At 53.8% G+C, this 25300-nt stretch overlaps 1 protein-coding gene and 1 long non-coding RNA gene across 3 annotated transcripts in view; both read left to right on the top strand.

The window, feature by feature from the left end:
- LOC122704818 overlaps positions 1 to 2722 on the top strand; it is a 117896-nt gene extending 115174 nt beyond the window's left edge. For both annotated transcript variants that reach the window (XR_006343946.1, XR_006343945.1), the window contains exon 8: positions 1454 to 2722. This is a non-coding gene — a long non-coding RNA (uncharacterized LOC122704818). The remainder of the gene's footprint in view (positions 1 to 1453) is intronic.
- Positions 2723 to 3038: 316 nt separating this feature from the next.
- SMAD6 (SMAD family member 6) overlaps positions 3039 to 25300 on the top strand; it is a 76342-nt gene continuing 54080 nt past the window's right edge. Inside the window, exons 1-3 of the mRNA XM_043919843.1 lie at positions 3039 to 4932; positions 12698 to 12754; positions 16477 to 16554. Of these exons, the coding sequence (XP_043775778.1) occupies positions 4107 to 4932; positions 12698 to 12754; positions 16477 to 16554 (961 nt within the window). The 5' untranslated portion in view covers positions 3039 to 4106. The remainder of the gene's footprint in view (positions 4933 to 12697; positions 12755 to 16476; positions 16555 to 25300) is intronic.

The following is a 25300-nucleotide window of genomic DNA, read 5'->3' as shown; positions in this document are numbered from 1 at the left end:
CCTGGTGTGCTGCAGCAGTCCACGGGGTCGCAGAGGTGGACACGACTTAGCAACTGAACAATCACCACCTAAGGCTGAAGCTCTGAGGCCCTGCCCTCTGGGCACTTACACATGCACCCTCTAGTGGTCACAACGCAGGTAGGCGCCAGGCTGCATGGGCCCTGGAAATCCAAGGACAAGGGGACTGACTGTCACCATCCTTCCCTTCCTGATACTATTGCTATTGAGACATGGTCTTCCTGGAATGAGGGATGATTCTGGGACCTCATGTCATTGAGCTTTGGTTACCATCTGTTGCACGATTCCTATTTCCATCTTACAGTTGAGAACCCCAAGGCTTATAGAGCCGAGGGAGGTTAAGCAGGATCAGTGCTGAACTCAGGCCTACCACACTCTGGTTTCCGTGCTCTTCAGGTGTCATCTAGCTGGTACCTAAAGGCACCCCACCCCGAATGCCTCATCTCTGGGTGAGCAGAAGGCAAACTCTGTCCAAATTACTGCTCAGGGAAGGAGGCAGACTTCCCCAGAGAGGTTACTATTTCAGTCTTTCCTTGGCCTGAGGCCCCAAACACAGACCTGACATCCCTCAGGGTGCTCCCCCAGGAACCCTTCAGAAAGGGATGTCCTGGTACCTCAGGGAGGAATTGGGGAATGGAGGGGGAAGGAGACATGGTTTGACTCCAGGGGTAGGTGTTGAGCATTTGTGGAAGCCCTGAGGGGTAATCTGTCTGCTTGCTGTCCTTTCCCTTTTGCTTCCCTTCACATATACCCCTTCCCCCAAACGGGCTGGGTTGAAATCCAGCCTCTGCCACTAAATATAAGCTTGTACAAGTTACTTTAGGTCTTTGTGCCTCGGTGTCCTTAACTATAAGTTAATGGTTAATAACCATGCCTACCCCCAAAATGCTGTTACATGGAGTCTAGGGCCTTACCCCACAATGCAGGTGCAATGGACCACAGTTTGAAAAGCAGTGTCCTCAAGGATATGCTCTGGCAACACAGACCCACATCACTTCCTTGCTGTTAGGGTGAGTGCACATACCCGTTGATGCCTCCGTGGTGTTAGCATTTTAGCACTTTGAAGACTATCTTCATGTCAATGATTAATTCCTGTTCCTCAGTTTCCTCACCTGTGAAATGGAGGTAATAGTATCTATCGGGGCTTTTGTGAGAATGACTAAGATCTTTGTAACGCTTGAAACATGGTCTTGCCCACAGTAAGTGCAAACTATTACTGTAATCCACAGCCAAATCAGCGGATACCCTGATGAAACACTTTAAATTTCTCCCCTTATTTTAAGACGCACTAATTTCCCCAGGGGCCAGAAGTGACTGAAAAGAGGCCTCAAGGTCCGTCGTCCTCTCGGTGTTGCTTACACTGGTGTTTTGTTCACTTGTGAAAATTCACCCTGTTTGCTTGTGATCTGTAACTTTACATGCACTTATTTCATAGGGTCTTCGTGGTCCCGTGAAGAACGCAGGACAGGCATCATCATCTCCGTTTTTCAAACAAGAAAATGAGGCCAAGACAGCTACTCTGTTTTGGCTAACGCAGAAGGGGATGCGGGTGAAGAAGCTTCTAAGTCCGGCCCTCCATTCGCCAGAGTAACCGCCTCTCCCAGAGGGCGCAGAGTGAACAGTACCTGGTCCAGGTAAAGCTCAGCAAAGGCTTGAGCCCATTCAGCAAACACTGCCCTTCCCCCAGCGCACACTTCTTAAGTCGGGGCGGCCCAGGGGACTTGCATTGCTGCTGCCTCACAAGGCCAGCCCCACACGTGGGAACCCCCGAGCGAGACCCGCGCGCCGGCGCCCCCTTCGCCCCCGTGGGGGAATGGCGCCCAGCCCCGGGCCAATGAGAGTAGCGGAATTTATTTCATTCAGTGTGGGGCCGGGCTCTTGCCCGGAAAGGGGCGGGGCGCCACGCCGGGGGCGGTGCCGCCGCGCGCCCGGGAGAGGGCGGCGCCCGCCCCGTGGCCCGGCCAATCGGCGCCGCGCCCGGAGAGGGAGGGGGGACCAGGCCTTTTTTCCCTCCGCGCGGGGCCAATCCCGACTTTACAAGCTTGAACTTTTGCCACCCTCGGACGAGAGTGCGCGCCCGAGGAGGTACCCCGCCGCGCCGGCTCCAGGGGCAAGAGCGGCCTTAACCCTTCCCGCGCCAGGCGGTCCGCTGCTGCCACCGCGCCCCCACCAGCTTGCGCGGGATCAGAAGGGATCTGGGCCCCCAACCCACCCCTATTTCCATGGTGAAATGTCGCTGGGGAAATCACGAGCCCTACCCACATCCCTCTTTGTGGTGCAGAGAATAAACTGGGGAAGGAAAGGGGGTGGAGGAGTCACCCAGCCTCGAGGGGGCCCGGACGGCTGGCGGCCCGCCTAGCTCTGAGGGAAAGACTTGGCGACCGAGAGGAGCCCGAGAGAAGACATTCCCCGCCTCCACCCCACCGTCCGTAACTCCCTACCTCGAGCAAGCCTAGAGTCCCTCTGCGAGAGGTATCCCACGCCTCCCGTCTGACCCGGCGGACTACCCCCGACTTTGAGCAGGGGATGTGGAAACCTCGTGCTATCACGTTAGATCCCGCCACCCCAACAAATCAGCCGCCCCCTACTGCCAAAAAACGTAAGCCAGGAAAGCACACACGCACACCCATTTTTATTAGCCTTCCCTGGGATGGGGGTTTGTACCAATTCTAAAGTGCAACGTGTGTTTGAAGTTTGTGCACAAGCCAAGGAGAGGCAAAGCGCCCCGTTTGCGTCCGAGTCTCAGTGGGTCCACCAAGCTCTCGCGCAGCCTGGCTGCCCGTGGTTTGTGTAACCGTGTGTGTGAGTGTGTGCGCGCGCGCGCTCGCATCCGTGCCCGCGGCGCACGCGAGCCAGAGAGCCGGCCGTGGGCGCTGTCAGGCCCTAGGCGAGGGAGGGGGGTGGTGCTGGGGCAAGCGTGGGGCGGGGGCCGGGGCTCGGCCCGCCCCGGGAGCCGGCCCCTTGGAGCCTCGGGCCCTGCAATGGGACGTGTTCTCCTTTAAGAGTTAAGAAACTTGAAACCTTGTTTGCGCAACAATCAGCGCCGCGGAGCCGCCAAAGTGTCTAGACTGGCATATGATGGGAGGCAGCCAATGACTCCGCGGCGCTCCTCCGGGGGCCCTCAGTGTGCGTTTGAGGAGAACAAAAAAGAGAGAGAGAGAGCCGAGTGGGGGAGCGAGCGAGGGAGTCGAGCCGAGAGAAAGAGCCGCCGGGCGCTGCCTCGCCAGACCTCGCCGGGACTGCGGGGCCACCGGGAGGCACTTTTTGTGGAGGGGGAGGGGGGCGACCTCTGCAGCCGCAGCGTCCTGGGCGTCCGAGTGCAGCGTGGGGCGGGCTATGACCTCTGCCTCGGTGGATTGCATTTTAATTAAGGATTCCCAGCAGCTCTTTGGGATTTTTACAGTTTCCACTCATGTGTTGACACCGCGTTCAGGAGAAATTCGCTCCAAGTGCATCTAGCGCCTGGGACCTGAGACAGAGTTGGCCTTTCGTGCATGCAATTCCAGGGATTTTGGTTTTGTTTAGGGTTCTTTTTCTTTCTTTCCTTTTTTTTTTTTTCTTTTTGCAGGGAGTAAGAAGGAAGCCGAGGGTATCATCAACAAGCCTGCCTTTCGGATCCTGCAGGAAAAACCCATATAGTGAAGCGCTTGGGTTTTAAACGCAGGGCTTTCCAGACACATTTGGGGAGTTCAACTCGAGCGCTTTGTGCTCATGGACCAGCCGCGCAACTTTTGAAGGCTCGCCGGCCCATGCGGGGTCTTTCTGGCGGCGCGCCGCCTGCAGTCCCTCTAAAGCGCCGGGGCTGGAGTTGCTGAGCCTCCCGGCCGCCGGGGTCCATGTAGCCGCGGGCCGGGCGCGGACTGCGGATCGGCGTGCGCGCGTTCCCCGCCGTCCAGCCCCGGCGAGCTCCCTCATGTTGCAGCCCTGCGGTGCCCCTTCGACGACAGGCTGTGCGCGGTTTGCACGGCGCCCGGCGGCAGAGCTTCATGTGGGGCTGCGGCCCGCGCAGCCGGCGCCTCGCTGAGGAAACGGACCCCCGGTAACCGGAGACCGCCTCCCCCCCCTCCCCCGGCGCCAAAGGATATCGTATGTTCAGGTCCAAACGCTCGGGGCTGGTGCGGCGACTTTGGCGAAGTCGTGTGGTCCCCGACCGGGAGGAAGGCGGCGGCGGCGGCGGCGGTGGTGGTGGCGGCGGCGACGAGGATGGGAGCGTGGGCAGCCGAGCTGAGCCGGCCGCGCGGGCACGAGAAGGCGGAGGCTGCGGCCGCCCCGAAGTCCGCCCGGTAGCCCTGCGGCGGCCCCGGGACGCGGTGGGACAGCGAGGCGCCCAGGGCGCTGGGAGACGCCGGCGCTCAGGGGGCCCCCCGAGGCCCATGTCCGAGCCGGGGGCCGGCTCTGGGGGCTCCTCGCTGGACGTGGGGGAGCCGGGAGGCCAGGGCTGGCTGCCCGAAAGTGACTGCGAGACGGTGACCTGCTGTCTCTTCTCGGAGCGGGACGCCGCTGGAGCTCCCCGAGAAGCCGGCGAACCCCTGGTCGGGGCGGCCCAGGAGCCAGAGGGCGGCGGGCGGAGTCGCGAAGCCCGCTCGCGACTGCTGCTGCTGGAGCAGGAACTCAAGACGGTCACGTACTCGCTGCTGAAGCGGCTCAAGGAGCGCTCGCTGGACACGCTGCTGGAGGCGGTGGAGTCCCGCGGCGGCGTGCCGGGCGGCTGCGTGCTGGTGCCGCGCGCCGACCTCCGCCTGGGCGGCCAGCCCGCGCCGCCGCAGCTGCTGCTCGGCCGCCTCTTCCGCTGGCCCGACCTGCAGCACGCCGTGGAGCTCAAGCCCCTGTGCGGCTGCCACAGCTTTGCAGCCGCCGCCGACGGCCCCACCGTGTGCTGCAACCCCTACCACTTCAGCCGGCTCTGCGGGCCAGGTGAGCGCGCCGCGCCCGGCGGGTCCTCGCTGTTCCCCTCCAGCCACCTTCTGTGGCCTTCTCTCTCCCCTTGACACTCGGGTGGGAGGGCGAAGCTGCGGGTGTTCCCCGGGGTGCCCCGGAGCGTGGGAGTTCCCAGTGGAGGCGCCTCACCCTGGCAGGAAAACCAGGTAGTGGGGATGTGGGCGCACACATCAAATGGCAACTTCATCTTAAGGCTTCAGCAAACTCAGACTGGCGCGCTGCCGTCCATGGGGTCGCAAAGAGTCGGACACGACTTGGCGACTGAACAAACTCAGAAAGGTGCATATTTCACTTTTCTCTGTGCGGCTTCAGGGACTTAAGGTAGACCCCAACTTTGTAGACGGTGGGAGAGAAGGGCAGGTCTAGGAGAGGCCAAAGACACCCCCCCCCCAATTCATTTACCCCTAGTCCGAGCAGTGGCCTGAGGCATTTGTGTGCATATGCCTGTATGTATGGTATACTTTGTCGGATCCAAGTAGATGCAAGTTGTAAATTCTGGTGTAGACAGCTCATGACTGGGGTCAAAGTTGTTCGTAAATTGCCCCACTTGTTCCTGTCTATACTTTGGAGCAAAGCTTTTGCAGGGTAACCTTTCTCAGAGTGAAGACCACCGTCTTGTTCTGATTGTTGCCAGCATCCCTTGAGTGTCAAATGCCAGGGCCTACTGTCATCATCCTCAATTCTGTGTCCAGCTTTTCTAGAGAATCAAGAGTCCTGGAGGTGTGTAGGTAGGGAAGGAAGCAGGTACCTTAGAGAACCGCTCCCCTTCTTTGTTCTGTTCCTGGGATTTTCTGCACACGTGATCTACCCAGTCCTGCTTACCTGAGCAGGCTCTGGATGCTGGAGCAGAGGTGAGGACAGATGGAGACTCCTGCATCCTCACCCCCTTCCCCTATAGAGGGATCACACATTTTAGCCTGTAGCATCTTCTGGGTGTATGCATCTTAGCTGGCATGGCGGGGATTAGGGGAGGGAAGAGGGGTGTTTTGCAGGGGTGTTGGGTCTGGGCAGGCCCTGAATTCTTCCAGTCTGGCCCTTCTGGGGAGAGACAACACCCAGCCTGAGGGCATTTAAGAGGGTCAGATCACACAGGCCTCCTGACTCCCAGTGTGGAAGGGAAGGGCGGGGCTAGAAGCATGGATATGTCCCAGGTGTCTTGTTTATGTCTGGGGTGGTGGCTGGAGGGGAAGGCCGGTGCTTCAGCGGTGGTTCCTGAAGAGAGAACACTGGAGGGGGCTGGGGAGAAGCAGCGTTGATCTGACTGCCCGCTCCCCGTTCAGTCATTCCAGGCGGGATTCTCAGGGGCTTGGGCCGTCCCTTGTGTGTGGCCCACTGCGGGCCTTTTGTGTTCCTTGTTCCTCTCTGACAGCTTCCCCTGGAAGTGGATTTTCCCACTTTTCCTCTCTGACTCCTCCCTGCCTCTGAGGAGTACGACCTAATTGTGGTTGCCCTGTTCCTGGTCCCCCTTTTTTTTTAGTGGGAGAGAATTGGTGGGGTTCCCTCTGCTCTTTCAGAAGGCCCCGCTGGGCATTTTCTTTCTCACCACATCAGTCTGCTAAGGGGTATTTGTTGAGCACTTACTCTCTGCCAGGGACCACGCTGGGTGATGTAGTGGGGAGAGTGGAAATATGAGTAGGATCCATGCCCTCAAGAAACAGAATCTTTGGGTAGGGGTTGGAGGAGAGCTGGGACAGAGATGGGGGAGGTAGGGCCAGGCCAGGGCGTCTGGGGTGTGCTTGTAACAGGGGCACCTCTAGGAACCTTGCAGGATGGGTGGTAAAGGGAGATGAGTATTGAAGGGTAGGAGGAGGGGGCCTGCTGAGAGTCAAGGTGCCAGGCAAGTTCAGGTGCGTGGGTGGGAAGAGACGGGATGAAAAGATTGGAGACAGGCAGGACCCACCCTGCCCACACTTTTTGGATAAGTCAGCTTGGGTCTTGGTTTGAATTTGGTGAACTTGAGCAGTTTTAAGTTAAAGGGCAAACTGCAGTGGAATGGTTCTGACCCATAGACCTGGTCCTAGGCTCTGTCCTGCCAGTATGACAGCTTGACCTTGGAGGGGGAGTAATCTCACCTCTCTGTCTCCCTGTGGGTCAGTGGGGTTGGCTCTAGAAAATTCTCGACATCGAGTTCCAGACTCAGCACCGGCACTTGACTCCTCTCCTTGTCCCGGAAGGAGGCGCTGTTGCGGGGGCTATGCCTGTTCTCCGGCTTCTTCACTAGCTCAGCGCTGCGCCCCGCCCCCCTTCCCCCCATTCAAGCCACCCCAGGGGCGTTTGGGAGGACTGGTGGTCTAAGAAGAGTGTCCTATAGGCGCCAGATTGACCGTTTTGCTTCATCCTCTACCCGATGGCTTAGGCCACCAGGACTGAGAACTGGGGGTCTGAGGGGGGCGTGCGGTGCTCTTTGCTGCCCACCCCACCCCCGCCTCCTGGCCGCCAGCCTGACTCCCTAAGCTGGGCGGGTGCATAGCTGGAGCTCAGCCGTGCGCGTCCTGATAAGGAGACTGCTCCTTCCAGGCCTCTGGGGGAGAGGGCTGGGCACCGGGGCAGGCAGACAGACTGACAGATCTCACACACAGCAGACGCACAGAGAGTAGGCTGGAATACTCAGCAGGCCAAGTGAGGGACACCCACCGCACCCCAGGGCCCCCTAGCAGAGGGATCCCTAGTGACAAGCGGCCCCTTTCTGGGCAATGTGGCTCCCTGCTGCTCCGAGCAAGCGCTGCTCCCTCCTTCAGCGTGCTTTGGGGCATTGGGGTCGGTTTTCTTTGGGCCTCTTTTCTCATCTGTAAAGTGAGGGGGCAAACAGCATCCCTAAGGTCCAAGGGGCAGATTCCAGGTTACACAGGCCTGCCCTCTCCCCCGTGCTTGTCTCAGAAAGTGGGGTCCCCCATACCTAGCTCTGCCCTGGGCTTCCTGCTCCCGTGGGACGCGAGCCCTGGCCTTCCCTCCCTCTGGTGTATCTTTCTGTCCCAGGAAAAGCCAGTTTGCCGAGCTTGGTGCCTATGTGGACGGAAATGTGGAGAAATACTTTAATCACAGTTCTAACCTGTGTTTATAGAGCTCCTTTCTCCTGAAAGTATCCATTAACTTTGGAATAAATCTCCTGCTCTTTGCTTCACCACTTTTTTTTTTCTGTAATTATATTCAGTAAATTACTATTATCCAAATTGCGCCAGGGAAAGAGACAGAGCTAGGGAGAGAACTTCTAAACGACTGGAGGAGGCCGCCTAGGAAAACACAGGGTTCCCAGGCCAGGACTATAGGAATTAGAATGGGCTAGAAAGTTTTCCTTTTATTTGGCCTGGCATTATCCCTTTGAAATGAGATCAATTTCAAGTTGGGCTTCCCGGCCCCCGCCCCGCCCCTCTGGCGGCCCCTCGGCCTGCCCGCCCTGCTCCTCGGAGCTCCTCCTTGGAGGTGAGGAAGGGGTGATAATGTGCAGTTTGCCTCTTGCTGGCGCCAGCCGGCCGCGCTGTTTATCTGGCTGCCGGGGGAATCTGGGCAATTAGGCTCCGCCGGCCTTAAAGCGCCAAGAGCTTCTTTTCGTCATCTCCCACCCCAGGGCTTGGGGTTGATCCCTCAGGTTCTGGGGGTGGAGGGGACAGTCACCCGGGAGGCCACTCCTCCGGAGGGTGAAAACTGGGAGGCCCAGGGAGGCACGTGAACCTTTCCTAAGAAGATGCTAGGCTGCACAGATGGGGTGGAAGGTAACGGCTCCAGTTGAAACCTTACCAGGCAGTGGGAGAGGCTGTGAACTCTTCTGGCTTTGCAGTTAGGGTCTAGATCCCAAAGGCTCAGTACCCCCTGGGGGCTAACCAGAGGCTTGTCTGGGCTGAGCTGAGCTGACCTGAACTGGGCTGAGCGTTAGCCTTCTGATACACTCGGCCCCTGGCTGACTGCTCTCACTTCTGAAGGAAGTTGGAAGAGATTCCTGAAGTTAATGTCTGAAGCTGGCTGTCTGCAGAGGCTGGAGTTTCTGATCTCTTTCTCTCTCTCCCCTCCCCCACTTCCTCCCTCCCTCCCTCCCTCCTGCCCATGATCATTTCTTTCCAAGGGGCCTGTAGAGCCCTAAGAGAGCTCCCCTTGAAGTTTAGAGCACAAAAGTTATTATTTGGAAATCAGCACAAGTTTTCTAAGTACTAAGGTAGCTTCTAAGAGGGGCGTGTGGACAGAGGGCCTGGAGGCACTTTACACTTCCTCTTCGGACCTTCTCTCCCACCTGAGTTCTTGACCTGGGGCTCCATCCTCCCAGATCCTTGCAGGGAGGGTGGATGTGTTGGAGTTGCCAGTGAGAGGTTTGTGTATAGCAGCAGTTTCGTGCATAGCAGCATTTATTCCCTAAGAGCCAAAAAGTGGAAACAACCGAATGTCCATTGGCTCACAGATAGATAAACAAATTGTGGTATAGCCATCCAGTGGAATAGTATTCAGCCATAAATAAGAATGAAGTATGAGAGAAGGACAGCGTGGTTGAGCCTGGAAACCAGTATGCTAAGTGAAGGAAGCCAGATACAAAAGTCCTCATGTTACAGGAAGCCGTTGGTGTGAAACATCCAGAATAGGCAAACCCATGAGAATAAAAAGTAGATTTGTGGTTGCCTGAGGTTTAGGGATTGGGAGGAATGAATGACTGTGAATGGGGCAGGGTTCCTTTTGGGGTGATGAAAGTGTTCTGTAATTAGGTGGTGGTGTTGGTCTCACAACTCTGAATATACTAAGAACCACTGAATTGTATATTTTAAAAGAGTGGATCTTAGGGTATGTGAATGATACCTGTTTTTTGTTTTTTTTTTTAAAGTAACTTGGTGTTGGCCCTTTGTTTAGTTCAAGTAGAATGACATTGGCCTTCCTGTGTGGCCTTGAGTGGGCCCTTTACCTGCCTCCACCCCGCTTGGCCCATCAGTTAGAAGAAGATGAGTTGGGAGGGAACCTCTGATGTTCTACCCCAGTGCCCTGGGGGTGGAGTCTCTTTTTCACTTGCCTAGGATGGAAGTTAGTGTTGTGCTTCCAGTCTCCCTGCAGATGGTTTTGCTAGAATGGAGGAGGATGGGGGTGCTGGTAAAGTCCCTGATGAAAGCTTTGCGATTCCCAGGTCTGTAGACTTGTTTTCTGTCTCACTCATGTGTTAGACACGCCCAGGTGTGTCTGTGAGTGGTGAGTTTCGTAACTCAAGGCCCAAGTGGCTCCTGTGAGGGGGATCTTCTTGAGCCCCTCTTCCCCTTTCCGGGTTCCAGTTTACAGCCACTGGAAGAGATGCTCGGGTTGATTACAGTGGCTTGATTCCAGCCAAAACAGCCCATTGCTGCCAGATTTCACTTTTGGGGACAAATCTGGGGGCAGATGTCCAGACTTCCTGACCACGTGTAGCCTGGGCCTCAGCCAGTCGGGTGTTTGCAAGAGGAACCCTGACACAGGAGTCGGAGGCCTCCTGATAAGTTAGTGGGGAGTCGTGGGAAGGGCATGAGCCTGGGGGGTCAGGAAACCTGGCCTCTGGTTCTGCCTCTGCCCCAGCTCCCTGTCAGACTCTGAGGGAGTCACTTCTACTATTCAGGCCTCAGTCTTCTTCTCTGTGCAATGGAGCACTGGCTTCAGTGCTCTTGCCCCCTGGGTCTCTAGCCCTTCCTGTGTTTTGCCTCTTGTCCTGAGAGTCCAGTCCTCACTTGAGTCTGGTCTTTAGCTCTTCCAAGGTTGGTGGATAAGGGGGCTCCTACTGAAGGAAGCAGTTCCCCTCCTTGAGTCTTGTTTGAGGCCTCCCTTGGGTGACCCTTTTGGCCCCGTAGGTCCTCTTTCTCCATACCTTTGTCTGATGCCTCCAGCTTTTCCATTAACCTTATCACTGTTGCCTTTGACCACATATGTATACCGAATGCTTTCTGTGCATGGGATGAACCAGACCCAGCTGGGATGAAGGAGTAGAAGACGGAGTGCTGCTTTTTTTTTTTTTTTTAAATGTGGACCATTTAAAATCTTTTATAAATTTGTTACACTATTGTTTCTCTTTTATGTTTTGGTTTTTTGGCCACTGAGGCATGTAGGATCTTAGCTCCCCAACCAAGAACTGACCTTACACCCCCCTGCATTGGAAGGCGAAGTTTTAACCACTGGACTGCCAAGGAAGTCCCAACAGAGTGCTTCTTGATTGCCTGTCTCATTGGGTTGTAGAATAGACGCAGGCCTGGGCTCCGATCCCAGCTCCACCATGATTGGCTGGGGGCGCTGGACAAGTCAGTTTTCTCATCTGTGAAATGGGAATGATAATGGTCATCTTCTTTATTTTTGAGAAAGGATGAAATGAAAATAGGCACCCAATGAGCATGATTAACCACTCTGTACCTAAGGTCGAAAGGAATAAAATGCAGTGAATGAAATGGAACGGTCCCAGCCCAGAGAGAGAGACAGGGTAGGCATTCAGCAAATGTTTGCTTCGCTCCCAGTGGCTGATCCATGATTCATTTTCCTTCTCCCCAGTCCAGTCCACAAAAGATTCCCTGTTTCTAGACTTTGTTGAAGTCATTTCTAGCTGGAAAAGCCGGGTTGGGGAAGAGGTGAAGCTGCCTGCTCCTACAACTAATTGTGCCTTATTATAATTGCGAAAAACACTTATTACCCCTTGTGTCATTCCTGATACCTGCCTAATAATAGTTATTACCGCTTTACTACCACTGAGAGCTTGTTTTAGTTTGCGATTTGATGGTGTTTAGTTTCATTTACAGAAAATGAAGGGTCATTTCATTCATGCAAATTGTTACTTAGTTTAGCAAATTGTTACTTCCCAGAAAGCAAGAGGCTAAGGAATTCTTCTGAAGACAAAGTATATGTTTTTAAGGGCAAGTATTTTAGGCAAATGAAAGGAAACCCAAAGAAAAATGCCATAGACAATAAGGAATCACACAGGGTCTGAGGTGGGCAGCCATGGGGGTTGTGCTCTGCCCCTTCTCTACCGAGGGGGAGACTGGGGCTGAGAACTAGCGGTGACTGGTGTAAGGTCTCCCATCTGGGGAGCTGGGTTTGGCTTTTTGGGTTCTAACCAGTCATGCCCGTCTCGCCCTGCAGGATGTTTGCTCTAATGTAGCTTGTTTGGAAGTGAGCTTCTGTGTCTCTGTGGGCCTCTGCACTCACTCTAGTTTTGGCTAGAGTTACCACACTTAGCAAAGAAAAATACAGAATGCCCACTTAAATTTGAATTTCAGGTAAACAACACGTAATATTTTAGCATAAGTATGTCCCAGATATATTGCAAGGGGCATACTTATACTAAAAGTGAATGCCATGTGTATCCAAAATTCAAATTTAACTGAGCATGCTAGCTCTGACTTTACCTGTACCCGTGTTTCTCTCATTATAATAATAATAGCTGCTGCTTGTCTAGATATTTTTCTGCAGTTCCAAGAACTGTCTTGAGCATTTTACTTACTTTATTTGCTTTTGTCCTCCTGGCAGACCTAGAAAGTCTCTCTGATTATTTTCCCCATTTTAGAGCTGAGGAAACAGGCTCAGAGAGGTAAGGTAGCTTGCTGGCTGTCACACAGCCAAAGCTGATAGAGCGGGGATTGAGCCCAGGTTTGTGGCCTTAGATTGTGGCTTTCCCTATGCTGTTCCCGGGGATTTGGGCAACAGAGGTGCTGGTTTCCTGGGAGCTGGGTTTATTATTTGAGGAAATCAGTCATCAAAAACATGTGGAACCCCTCTGTGTGAACTTTCTCATCCCAGCAGTGACACATTGACTCCTGTCTTCCAGAATCACCACCACCCCCCTACTCTCGGCTGTCTCCTCGCGACGAGTACAAGCCACTGGGTAAGTGTCCCCCTTCCGACCCTTGGGGAGGTGTGTCCATCCCAGGCTCCCCCGGGGCCCCGCCAAGGGAGCAAGGGGAGGAAGGGATCCCCAGCCTGGGTGCGTTTGAAATGGGGTGGGTGAAGTCTTACAAACACACTCCCAGTTGGGCCAGAGCCGACCCAGCCTCTGCAGCGGGCTATTTACATCTAGAAATTCCTCTCTCATCATTAACCTCTCTGTGACCTTTAAACATGAGCCTGTGGGAGATGAATGGGTTTTGACTTCAGCGTCTCATTGGAGGTGGGTTAGGGTTTCTGTCTCTGTTCCTCTCCTTCCCTCCAGCCTTAGGTGGTTCTCCTCTGACGTGTATTAATTAGCACCGTGACAGATAGGCTGAGCATGAAGTCACTGTTGAGAGGAGCTGTATGTGTCGTTCCCCACCCCCACCCCCCACCTTTATTTCTTTATCAAGAAATTCACCTGGGCAGAAAGAACAGTTGAAAAGTTTAGAAAGCAAGTGTCTTGGTACACGCAAGCAGAAGGGCACCCTCAGTGGTAATGTCATGTTGGCAGGTCCCATTCAGAGGTGGGATGTGTTTTCTGTAAAGCCTTGGGGCTGAATGCTTAGCCCGGATGCTGGGGTAGATGCATGTGGTTTTAAAAGTAGAGATGGCTTGTTTTTCGGCCCTCCTGGTTCCTCCAGTGGAGAATCCCTGTGGTGGGGTGAGTGAGTATGGCCTTAGGAGCACCGGGAGAGCGACTTGGTGACCCAGGCAGCTCCCATGGGACCTGAGCTTTAAAAGTCAGATGGCGTGGCAGTGATGCTAACACATTCCACCAGTGACCACAAAAAGTGGGTTTTGTTTTGTTTTTGGTAAAGGCCTCTTCCCGGTAGCGTGTGTCAGCACCATCTGGGAGGTCACTTCTGAGTGTCATAAACTTGGAGGCATCCAGTCCAGTTTTCCTTCCAAACCCCCCCACCCCCTCCCGTGGAGACAGGAGTGCCCACTGGTTCCCTTTGGGAGTTCTCCTCCTCCATCTAGGACGATGGAGGCTGTCCCATGATGGTGTGTGACTCAGTGCCTTAATCGTGGCAACTTCCTCATTGCTTTTCCTGAACTATGGTCATCTCCTGGATGGAGGAGCTTGATTTAGTTCTCTGAGGAACTGGAAAGGTCATCTGGGGGTACCCTGTCACTTGACAAATAGGTAATCCGGCTGAGGGGCAGAGAAGGCTGCCCAGCTGATAAGCCGTGGGGCTGAGACAGAAACCCACAGTAGCCCCTGTTCAGCTCAGCGGTACCCCACCCTCCCCTCCCAGGCCTATCTCAGCATTTTCTGAGTTAACATAATTGTACTAGTTGCTTAGAAGATCCCTAATTCAAAAGATGGGGGAAAACAAAAACCAAAACCCACAAATGTCCTGAGTTTGAGTGTCGAGGATCATTGCCCTGAGGAACCGTGGGTCAGCTGGTGATAAAGCCACAAAAAATCAGGACCCCGTCCAGCGAGGTAGAGTGATCATTTGAAGATGAACAGGTGTCCCTGTTATTTTACAAATGGGACTACTGAGATGGAGAAAGAGGAAGTGGCGTTTGCTGGTGCTCAGGAGTCAGAAGATGACAGCCCACCGTTTGTTTTTGTGTGTGGCTCATGAGCTGAGAATGGTTTTTACTTTTTAAAATGGTTTTAAAAAAATACGAAAAAAAAAAAACCCACCCAAAGCAGAAGACTCTTTTTTTTTTTTTTTTTAGAAGACTCTTGTGACATGTGAAAGCTATATGAAATTCACAGTTCAGCATTCATAACAGTGTTCTGCTGGAAACCGGTTGTGTTGTCTGTGGCCACTGCTGCAGGACCACAGCAGAGGTGGAGGGTTTCAGTGGAGCCTGTATGGCTCACAAAGCTGAAAAGACTCACCTTGGGCCCCTGGCAGGCAAAGCTGGTGACCCCTAATTTTACTAAGAGTGGAGGTGGGACTCAAACCCTGGGCTCCAGCTTCCAAATGGGGTTCCTCCCTGGGACTTGAGCAGTGACCGAGGTGGGGAGTGTTCTTTTCCTCGGAGGGCCTCACTAGAAGCACCAGTTGCGAGGGGTTGGAGAGTGCATGGCAGGGACTTGTAGCTGCAAGGGATGGAAAACACCCATCACCCAACCCCTGGAAAGTTCACAAAGCTGGCTGTGTTGGCTTCACAGCGCTTCACTTCACTAAGAAACAGGGTTCAGCCCGGGATGTTACTGCTTCAGACAAGAAGTGGCACCAAGGCATGGGGCCTGAACACTTTGGGAAGATTAGGTATGAAATGCAAAATTCTTTTACGAGGTTCCTACTTAGGCATTAAGGTTATTATCTTTTTTTAAAAGAGATTTTCCATCTGTCCCTATTTTTCTCCAAACCTGTTTGACCAGCAGATAACTTTTTCAGGCTCTGGTTAATAGTCTGAGTTGTTTTTTGTATTATTTTCTTTTCCTTGCATTGTTAGTTTTTCATAAACAAAAAGTCAGTTCACTTCTAAGCCGCTGTGATCACATGAAACCAAAAAACAAAATAAAACCCAGAACACCCAGTCAGCATCTGGCAAGTGGGAAAAGAAAAAGGAAAAAAAAATAGAGAAAGGCCAAATTGGTTAATGTTTCATCTTCCCGCTCCCCAAGCCATGTGGTAAAAGGAAAAAAATTCCTACAGGATCGAATGGAATTCTAGCTCGCGAGGGCCTAGGCTAACGGTTTTTGTCTCAGGGTTTCCCCAGCTTGGAGTGGTTCTGCTGAGCCAGTGGGACCAGCTGAGCCGCACTGTGGAGGGTGAGAAGATGAAAGATGCTACAGGCCTTCCAGGAAGAACATGCCTTCTGACTCCTGGACAGACCTGTCCCTTAATGGGGACAACACCCCGTTGCTAGTGGCAGAGGCACAGGCCCAGGAAAAACTTCCAAGTCAGCCTGTCCCGAAAGGCACTGGCTTGTCCCACTTGCAGCTCAGTGAAAATGTGCAAAAGAATTTCCTATCTCCCATCTAAGTTGCACTGCAGACAGGGGAAAACAAATAGTGCATGCCGTATGAGGTACTTAAAACTACTTAAACAACAAATGAGTGCCTTGAAAAAAGAAAAAAAACAGTCCAGACTTTGAAAGTTCCTCTGGGAGCAGGTTTGGATGTGAGAGAGTGGGGGAGGGGAGAGAGAAAACAGTTAATCTGGGAGCAGACGCTTGAGCCCTTAATTAGAGGGGTGTAAGCGGGACAGAGTGAGGATGGCTGGTAACTTGTTAAAACAGAGTTTCCCCAGCTCCAGCGGGAGGAAGGAAGGAAGGAAGGAAGGAAGGAAGCAAGAAGGAACAGCTTCAAGAATTTTAATGGTTGTAATTAAGTACAGCAGCTATGAATTGTTTAGGGGCTTAATTTAACCTTACCCAAGGAGGCTCCAAGTTACTACTTGCTCGGTCCCCTGAACTTGGGTTATTTCTGTGGTCAGAGCAATTGAAACTTTTTCAGGTGCCAGGCCTGCAGCAGTCAGCATTTTCCAGAAGAGTTCCAGGGTTGGCTGGCCTGGTCTCGTGCGATCGTGGGACGGGGAGTGGCAGCAGAAAGTTGTGAGGCACAGGCTGCCCTTTGCAAGCACCCGCATGCCCACATGTGCACGCGCGTGCACGCGCACACACACACACACACACACGTGCATGCTTGAGAAATAAGAGAGGAGCACCCCACAGCCAACTAAGTTCTCTTTCTATTCCCTCCTGCAGATCTATCTGATTCCACATTGTCTTACACTGAAACAGAGGCCACCAACTCCCTCATCACAGCTCCGGGTGAATTCTCAGGTTGGCATTTCTTTATTCCTTGCATGTTGCTGTTGTGTTGAATTTACAGGAGGGGGTCCGGTGGCGGGGGCCTGATGGAGGTCTTGTTGCGCCGCCTCCTCTTCTTTTCCCTGGGCCTCCTAGCCCTCGAGGAGAAGACTGCCAGTGTCTTCATCACTGGTTTTCTTGGGGTGAAGAACAGTCTGTATGAATGGGGCCTACGGGTGAGAACCTGTCCAGCGCCTGGCAATCCACGCTTTAACCAGTTGTTTCTTGTGGAAATGATAAGAACCCAGCCCAGCTCTCCATCCCGATTTTGAAGGGATCCTTTCCCCCAGCTGCCGAGAGGCAGCAAAAGGGATGTGTTTGTTTTCATTGTCTTTATAGGTTTCTCTTATCCCCACCCCTGGGGGAGGATTGATGTGAAGGGTCAGAAGAGGGGGGAAATGGAATGGGTAGAACATTCATGAAGTCTGACCAGTGAGGAGTTTTCCAGAGGTTGTGGTTTCCATGCCTCTCTCTCAGCAGTGGATGCTGGGCTAGGAAGCAGAGAGAACTCTGGTGTAGAGCCTTCTCCCACCCCCAGCATTTATGTGTTGGCCCTAGGGTCTTTCCCATTCTGGGGAAGGCGTAGATCAAGCTTTTCTTGAGAAATGACAGGTTGGTGGTGATCCGGGGGTTTCAAGGGCCACGAGGGACTCAAGTGTCGAGGTCTGTGGCCCTCTGGGAGCAGGCTGTGTAGGGGGCACTGTGAGGACAGCTGGGACTCATGGCCAGGCTCTGCTGCATTGAGTGACAGCCCATTGGGCTGGAGATGCTTCTAGAGCGGGCATGGCTGGATCTCTGCAAGAAGGCCTCTGTCTGCATCTGACCCCACCCCCATGTCATAATGGCAACAACAGTCATTGTAGCTATTTATTGAGTGTTTACTTTGGGCCACATCCTGTACTCAGGCCCTTTATGATCTTCAGCTCACAACAGTAGGAAAGTGACTTGCCCAGGTCTCATAGGAGCCTGGGCACCTGCCATCTGCCACCATGCCTCTATGCTCCTGACCACGGCTTTGTCCCCCACTTCTCTGTAAAGACTGGACGTACCTCCAATGAACATATTTCACACGGACTTCTGTCATTTCTCATGTACTCTCTCCTTGACTTAAGGGTGTCTTGATGTTCGCTGCTCAGGGCTGCCTGCTCAGTTCCTATGCCCAGATCCCTTCCCCATCCATTCCATGTTCTGTCACATCCGTGGGAGAGCACAAGAGTGTGTCTCTTTGGAAGACAGGGAAACCAGAAGCCAGAGCAGGAAGTGACTTGCGCATGGGCACAGTGGGACTCATGTCACAGCTAGTTCTGCGGTCCGGGTCTTCTGGGGCCCACTTGCCTTCCGGCCTCTGGTGGCCCCTCTGACTGGGCCACTTTTTTTCATCCCTTCCTTTTGACCCTACTTCTTAAAATGTCTTGCCCTGAAAAACCTAACTAGAGCAGCACAAGAAGTTGTTGTTTTAATCCCTTCTTTTTCCTCTGTGCCTATGTGGATGGAAGCCACATATATTTTGAAGCAAGAGGCTTAAAAGTCTTCCTGAATGCATGATTCCACGTCTGTGCCAGCCATCAGTGTATTTAATTTGGATGGATCGCACTGGCGTCAGTTGCCTGGTCGGATGGATAGTTTTTCAGCATCCCTTCCCCTTGTTAATGGTGGAAACTGCTGTGCGTGGAGGTGCCTTACGGGTTCGTGGCATGTTCGCGGATGTTATTTCTCTTATCGCTGTCATCCCAGAGCTGGCCTGGTGTGCGGCTCTGGCTGTAAGGAGTGGAGCCCAGAGAACCTGCTGGAGGCCCCTCCTTTATCCGGTTCCCAGGAGGGAGCACCCTCTAGAGGCTGGGAGGTCTCTGGAGACCCTGAGGCCTTAGATCCGGCTGCCTTGGGGCCCAGTGGGCCCGTGTTTGGGATTCCCACCCAGTTATCCCAGAGAGTTCTGACTGGTTCTGACTGGTGGGATAGCACTGCTGCTCTTTACCGTGGATGAGGATCACGTGGCTCTCATGAGCAAATCTGGCACCCAGCGCATTGGGATTCTTAGGGGCTGAAGGAACTGGGGAGGATGTTTGGGATTTCCTGTTGGGGGCTGATTGGTTTGAGTTGTGGGTGGTCTCAGTAGGCAAGTAGAGCATCCCCTCCAGTGCAGTCATCCAAGCCCGCTTCAGGGATGGCACAGGTCTCCTCCCGCTTGGGGGACTCACGGTTCATCTTTTCCAGCTTACTCATGCCCTGGGGACCCCAGGACCAATGGGGTTGGCAGTGGCCCTGCATGCTGGGAGCACGCAGAGTTGGGGCTGTGGGTGGCTGTCACCCTGGAGGACAGGCTCAGGGAGGGAGGCCCTGCCGGAGGAGGAGAAGGCCCAGAGAGGGCTCAGTGGATGGCAAAAGAAGACTCATCCTATAAAGATGGATGGTGCGCCAGGGCAGGGCGGGAGGTGAGGTGAGAAAGGTGAGGGCTCCAAGTGGGTACAATGCGTTGGGCCAGGCGCACGATGCTCACGGACAGATGGTAAGGATGCTGGTGCTGACCTTTATTTATTTAACGTTTGACGTTCACAGTTAGCACTTTGCTAACTGCAGGTTGTTCTCCATCTCGTTGACTCATTACCACAACCCAGTGACACAGATGTGAGTCCCCCTGTTTCACAGGTGAGGACACTGAGGCTCGTTGCCAGGCCACGGCCCCAAATTCCCAAACCGGAGGTGGCAGGCCTGGGGTGGGAGCCTGAGCAGTGTGACTGCCCAGCTTACCCATCGTGTAGGGCCCACCCAGCTTCCCACGGCAGCGATCCCCATCCTCTTCCCCCCGCCACACCTGGCCAGGTAGAGTGAGCCACCTGGGGTCAGCCTGTCCTGATTGAAGCACCAGGGACAGGGCTGGGACCTGGCAAGAGGCACCTCCCTACCGGGTGAACCTTGCCAACCACCCAGGGACCAGCTCAGCCACCGCCCCAGTCCCCTCTGTCTCCCTGCATCCCGGGGGCGCCACTGTCCCTGAGAGCCTGGCCTCTCTCAGCATCCTGGGACCAGTGTTGCCGGAGCAGGGTGTCTGCAGCCCAGGCTGGAGACCGCCCTTGTTTGCACAATGACAATGCCAGCACCCGGCCTGAGGCTGGCTATTTTTATCCAGCTCCAAGGTCTCCCTGCTTCACTTTCCTGTCCTGTTGTTGAGGCCGCATTAGGGGGAACAGGGTGGGGGTTTTGAGGCTCAGTCATAGCTGGGGCAGTTGAGGACACATTGGTGGGTGTCATGGGGGCAGCAGGACACACGTCTGTCTTGGTTCAGCCTTTTGCTGAGTGCTTGAGACTCTCTCGTCTGATCTGCACGTTACCTCCTGATGTTGATACGTGATCCATACCATCAACAACTGAAGCTCAGGGGGGCAGGTGACTTCACCAAGATCACCCAGTCAGGGGCCAGAACGTGGAGCTGCCACTGAGTACAGGACCCTTACACCTGGAGTCTTCAGTGGGATTACTGCCTAAGCCCCCTCAGGTCATCCTCTTTTCTACAACATCGCCACCCCTCTCCCGTTCCCTTGATTTTGATTTAGTTTGGGGAGGAAAGCAAGATTAGCTCTAGTTAAATTCATACTAAAGTGTGAGTGGCTGGTAGGCAACTCTTTTTGGCAACTTACAGGCAAGATATGCGATAATTCAAAGAAATTGTAGGATGAAGGGCTGCACGGGAATGACCATTCTGAGGGCTGGGTTCTTTGGGCTCTAGGTTAGAAGAACAGAATGAGCAAGACATAGGAGCTTTTTGCCCTGGGTGAGGAGGGGCAGCCAGGCCAGACTTAGTGTTGGGTGTTGAGTGAGCTCTGGGCGTAGACCAAGACTTGAGGTGATGTGCTGCTTTAGAAGTCAGGCCTGCCTGACTCCAGTGCTTGAGGGCTGGGGTGTGGAGCACTGGTTCTGCAGGAACCAGTGACTCCCCTCTAGAATAGAATATCGCATTCTAGGGCCTGTTGGATAACTGTCCAGGTGCTCTGTGAAGCATGAGTGATGGTGTGAGCTGCCTCACGGGCACCAGGCGGTCCTCTGTCTGGTACCTGACTCTGGGTACCAGTGTCTCGTTCCGTGGAGCTTGCTGGCTTCTTTAGAGCTGCATCCGTGAGGATGAACCTCTCGTTTTGAAGAGAAGGCCCGGGAAGGGAGAGAGCTATGTAGGACAGTGTGGAGAGCTGGAGGTTTAGCTGGATGTGGATGTCTTTCCTCCACCAGTCAGACTGTAAGCACCTCAAGGGCCCAGATCGTTCTCTAGGATTTGTGCATTCTGCAGATTGGCAGAGCAGAGGCTGCCTGTTCTGGAAACAGAGGCTCAGAAAGGTCAGGAGAGCGGCTGAGGGCCACGCAGCAAGCATATAGCAGGTGGAGCCAGGGCACCACTTAGACGGGTCCCTGCTGCCCGCCCACCCGCCTCCTTTCCTGTCGCTGGTCCCTGAGGAGGTTCCCCATTGGGGTCGGTGCTGTGTGATACGTGTCTGCCTGCAGAAGTCAGGAGGGGAGTGAGTTAATGCAGCATCATGCCCTGCTGCTCTTTCTGGGCTCAGCATGCTCGCCTCAGAGGCCCTGGTCCAGCACAGACCCTAGACCTCCTCGTTCCCCAGGGTCCTCAGCTCAGCTCTGTCCGCGTGTGCTGAGCCTCTGCGGCAAGGTGGGCTGAAGAGCATGGGCTGCACACCAACAGGCCCTGGGTTCAAGTCCCCGCTCCGCCATTTCCTAGCTGTAGGGCTTGGGGCAGTTGTCTAACCACTCTGACCCTCGATTGTCTCACCTATAAAATCAGGGTGGAAATGACATCGTGTCATCTGTAGTGAGGGTGAAATGAGGTGATGCCAAGTGAGTCAGCCAAGGCTTGGCATGCATGTGGTAGGTATGGCTGTGACAATGTGCCCGGCACTGTGCTTGGGCTGGAGACACAGACATAAAAATCGCATCATCTCTGCCCTCGAGGTGCTCACAAACAGGTGAAGACACAAATAGTAGTCATGAAAAGTGGTGTAAGAGGCAGTCAAGAGGAAGAAGGGCGCAGTGACTAACTCTTGGTGTGGGAAGTGGCCCAGGAGGACTCTCTGGAGGAGGTGATGTCTGAGTTGGGTTTTGCAGGATAAATAGGAGTTTACCAAAGAAACAAGGTTTAGGATTGAGGGATACAGTGCAAGTAGAAGGAATATCAAGTGCAAGGGCCTGGAGGTGTGAAAACAGACTGATATTGAGAAACCAAAGGAGGGTAGAGGGGTTGGAAAGCAAAGTACCTGATGTTAGTGGGAGATGAGGTGTGAGGAGGTCAGGGGTCTGGGTAATACATATATTTTTAAATACTTTCCTCTATAATATACCGAGTATACAAATCAGTGTCCAGCTTGGTGAATTTTTACCAACCGATGGCACCCGGGTGACAGGCAGGGCCTGGATAACATCGTTGCTCATGGCTGTGCTCAGCCTTGACATGTGATGGTGCTCAGGGTGTGTGGGTCTGGGGGCCGTGTGTTGAGTGAGTGGTTTAAAGAGAGAGCAGGAGGGCAAGGGGATCGACTTTTAGTTGAAAAGAGGGTTTCACTTGGCTTTGGAGAGCAGGAAGGATGTGTTCCTAGAGTTTGGGGCAGATGGTGACCTGACTAGTTCGCCTTGAACCTAGATCGGAGGTGCCCTTGGGTGTGGCCCACTCCTGCTCTGCCTACCACCCAGGTCAGGCACCAGCTTGGACATTTGTAGATGGGGATTGGCGCTGAGCTCCTGGGCCAGGACCAGCTTGCCATTTCCAGTTCGGAAATGGCCCCAGACTCCTTGCCTCCTCTTGGGGCGGGGGTGGGGGAAAAGATGCACTCCCCTCTGGTTCCAAAATCAGCAGCATTTGGATCTTGACATCGTATCTCTGCCATGGGTTCTTTTGTTTGTTTTTATAATTTTATTTTTTTTTAAAAGGTTCTGAAAACTTTTATTTATGGCTGTGCTGAGGCTTTCTCTGGTTGTGACGCATGGGGGCTACTCCCTAGTTGCGGTAAGCAGGCTTCTCGTTGCAGTGACTTCTCTTGTTGTGGAGCACAGGCTCTAGGGCACACAGGCTTCAGTAGTTGTGGTGCCTGGACTTATGTGCCCCACAGCACGTGGGATCTTCCTGGACCAGGGATCGAACCTGTGTCCCCCTGCAGTGGAAGGCAGACTCTTAACCACTGGACCACCAGGGAGGTCTGTCTGCCATGCGTTTTGTTTCTGTTATAGCTTTGATCTACAAAAGAAAAAAAAAAAAGGCCTTGTTTCCTCCCTAAAACCTCCCAGGCATCTCATAGAGGAACCCGTTCTTCCTGGGCTGGTTGTTTGGGGCTGGAAGAGAAGTGGTGAGGGGATCGAGGGCTGGAGCAACAGAGGTGATGCCAGCAGTCCTGGGAGGACCAGGCGGTGTGAGGAGCCTGGCCAACGTAGTTTGCCAAGAAGTACGTGGGGTGGTGAGCAGTGCACCTCTGTGGGTTCCGGCTGGGCCTTGCCCTTTAACCTGTGGCGTGAGCTCTGGTGAGCGCCTCACTCCCAGTCTCAGTTCGCTCCCTATTCACTGGGCCCACTGGACCACTGATCTTAAGGGCTCCCTGATGCTGCTGTGTTCTGGGTGGAGGGTACCAGCTCCTGGACCTTGGGGGGTTGTGCAGAGCTGGGACTTCTGGCCTGGAGCCTCTTAGCTTCTCATCATTGTCTCATGAAAATAAAACTACGGGCTGGAACAAGGCCATGCAGAAGGAGATGGTTGGTGTCCTGGACTCCCCACCACTCACCACCCCTAGCGGTCCTAGTCCCAGAGTATGAAAACCTGGGGACTAGAGTGGGGGTACACTTAACCTGTGACGAATCCAAGGCCCAGAGAAGGTGACCGGTTCACCAGAGATCACACAGCGTTTACACCCTGCAGAGTCCCTGACAAAGGACCCCAGGGCTGGCGTGTTTCCTGACTGTAGGCTTTGGGATGACGAGTCAGTGTACTGAACGCATATTGAGAGCCTGCTGCACGCCGGTGCAGGTGCACCAAGTGAAGAAAGCCAGGACTTTTCCCTTAGGAGCTGGTGGTCTAGAAGGAGAGGCAGATAGCAAGCAAAGAATGGTGAGTGATTGCGCTAAGTGCTGTGGAGATGTGGACAAGCCTCAGTACCAGCATGGAAACAAGGAGAGGGGACTCTCTTGGGATCGGAATGAGGTGTTCAGGGAAGGCTTCAAGGAGAAAGTGATTCTGAGCTGGGCTTTGTGGGATGACTCGGTGTTCGCCAGAAGCACAGTAGGATAGAGACACCCTGTCAGAAGGAATGAATAGATTGCGCAGAAGCAGAGAGATATGCAAATACCCTTGTGTGTTCTGAGTTTATTTGTGGCAGAAGTTTAATACATGAGAGATGGGGACTAGGGTAAGTTGAATCCAGAGAAGACCCGAATCTGGAAGAATGGCTGGAACAGAGGGGTAGTAGTTACTGGGGCCGGGGGATCTCTGGCATATACTTGGAACTGAAGGGGCTCTGGACCTTGCCTAGCATCCAGCACGGGTCCTAGCCAATAGCCAGAGGTCATCATGGCATAAATGAATGAATGAATGAATGGATTTTTGCCTGGGACAAAGAGATCTAGAAAAGAGAGAACACATAGAAATAAAGACAGATCACAACACGTTTAATAATCACATTTATGAATCCCCCCCAACAGGTCTATGAAGTAGCTACTTATGAGCCAAATTAAAGGACAAGTAACTGTGGCTCAGAGAGGTTAAGTTACTTCCTAAGGTTACCCAGCTAGAAAGCAGTGAAACTGGGATCAGACCCAGGCAGTCCGGCCCCTTTTGGGTTCCTTGGAGTCTGCCATGGTGCCCTGTCTGCCCCCTGAAAGATACAGGAGTCCTCTGGTTCTTGTTCTTCTGGGGCTTCTGTGTTCCTGGGTCTCCAAGGTTCAACATGAACAGCTGTCATCAGGTTTTAGAGAGCCTCTGCTCGTCAGTGGTTGCTGGATGAGTAAATGAGTACACCCATGAGATGGCGAGGAGTTGAGCTTGTGAGTGGAGGCCGCTGGGCTGAGGGGGAGCCCTGTGCCCGTCCATCCAGGGCTGTGTGCCTCTGAGCTGGAGGTAGATGGACCCTGCCCCTCACTCCGCCTCGGGTGGCCTGCGTCACCGGGGGAACCGTCAGGTTTTCTGAGGAGACCTGAAATTCCAGAAAATGCACTTGGTTGCATCCAGCCTAATCACAACCATCTGTCTGCCGGGCCGCACGGCTCACCCTGTCCCTGCTGGCACGCTTTCCTCCGGTGTCTGTAACAATTGGGAGCCGCGCTCGAAAGTTTCCTTGTCAGGGTAGAGCGCCTGTTGCCAAGAGCTCCTTCTTTGATGCAGAAAATATATCCTGAAGGTACTTTGTCAGATGTTTTTATATTAAACATTCTCCGTCCATGGCCCTTGGCCGCCAAGGGAAGCAGAGATGCATCGCTTTTCCAGTTGTCCTTTGTGGAAAGAATTCCTGGTGTTCGCAGGCTCTTTCGCTGTGCCTTCCCCCCACCCCCCCCAGTCAAGGCTCAGCACCCCCAGCTTGAGAGGGTACAGCCCTGGGGGGCTGGCACTTCGGCAAAGCCGTGGCCGCCCTGGCCCGAGGGAGGGACGCTACCTTCACCCCGTAGTAGAAGTCTCTGGAAAAACAGAGGTCTCAGGTCTGGAGCAGACATCAAAGGCACTGTCCCAGACTGCAAGGTGAATCAT

The sequence above is a fragment of the Cervus elaphus genome, chromosome 12 (assembly GCF_910594005.1).
Source record: "Cervus elaphus chromosome 12, mCerEla1.1, whole genome shotgun sequence".
In the NCBI taxonomy this organism is placed as follows: domain Eukaryota; kingdom Metazoa; phylum Chordata; class Mammalia; order Artiodactyla; family Cervidae; genus Cervus; species Cervus elaphus.
This window is presented reverse-complemented; position numbering and strand designations above follow the sequence as displayed.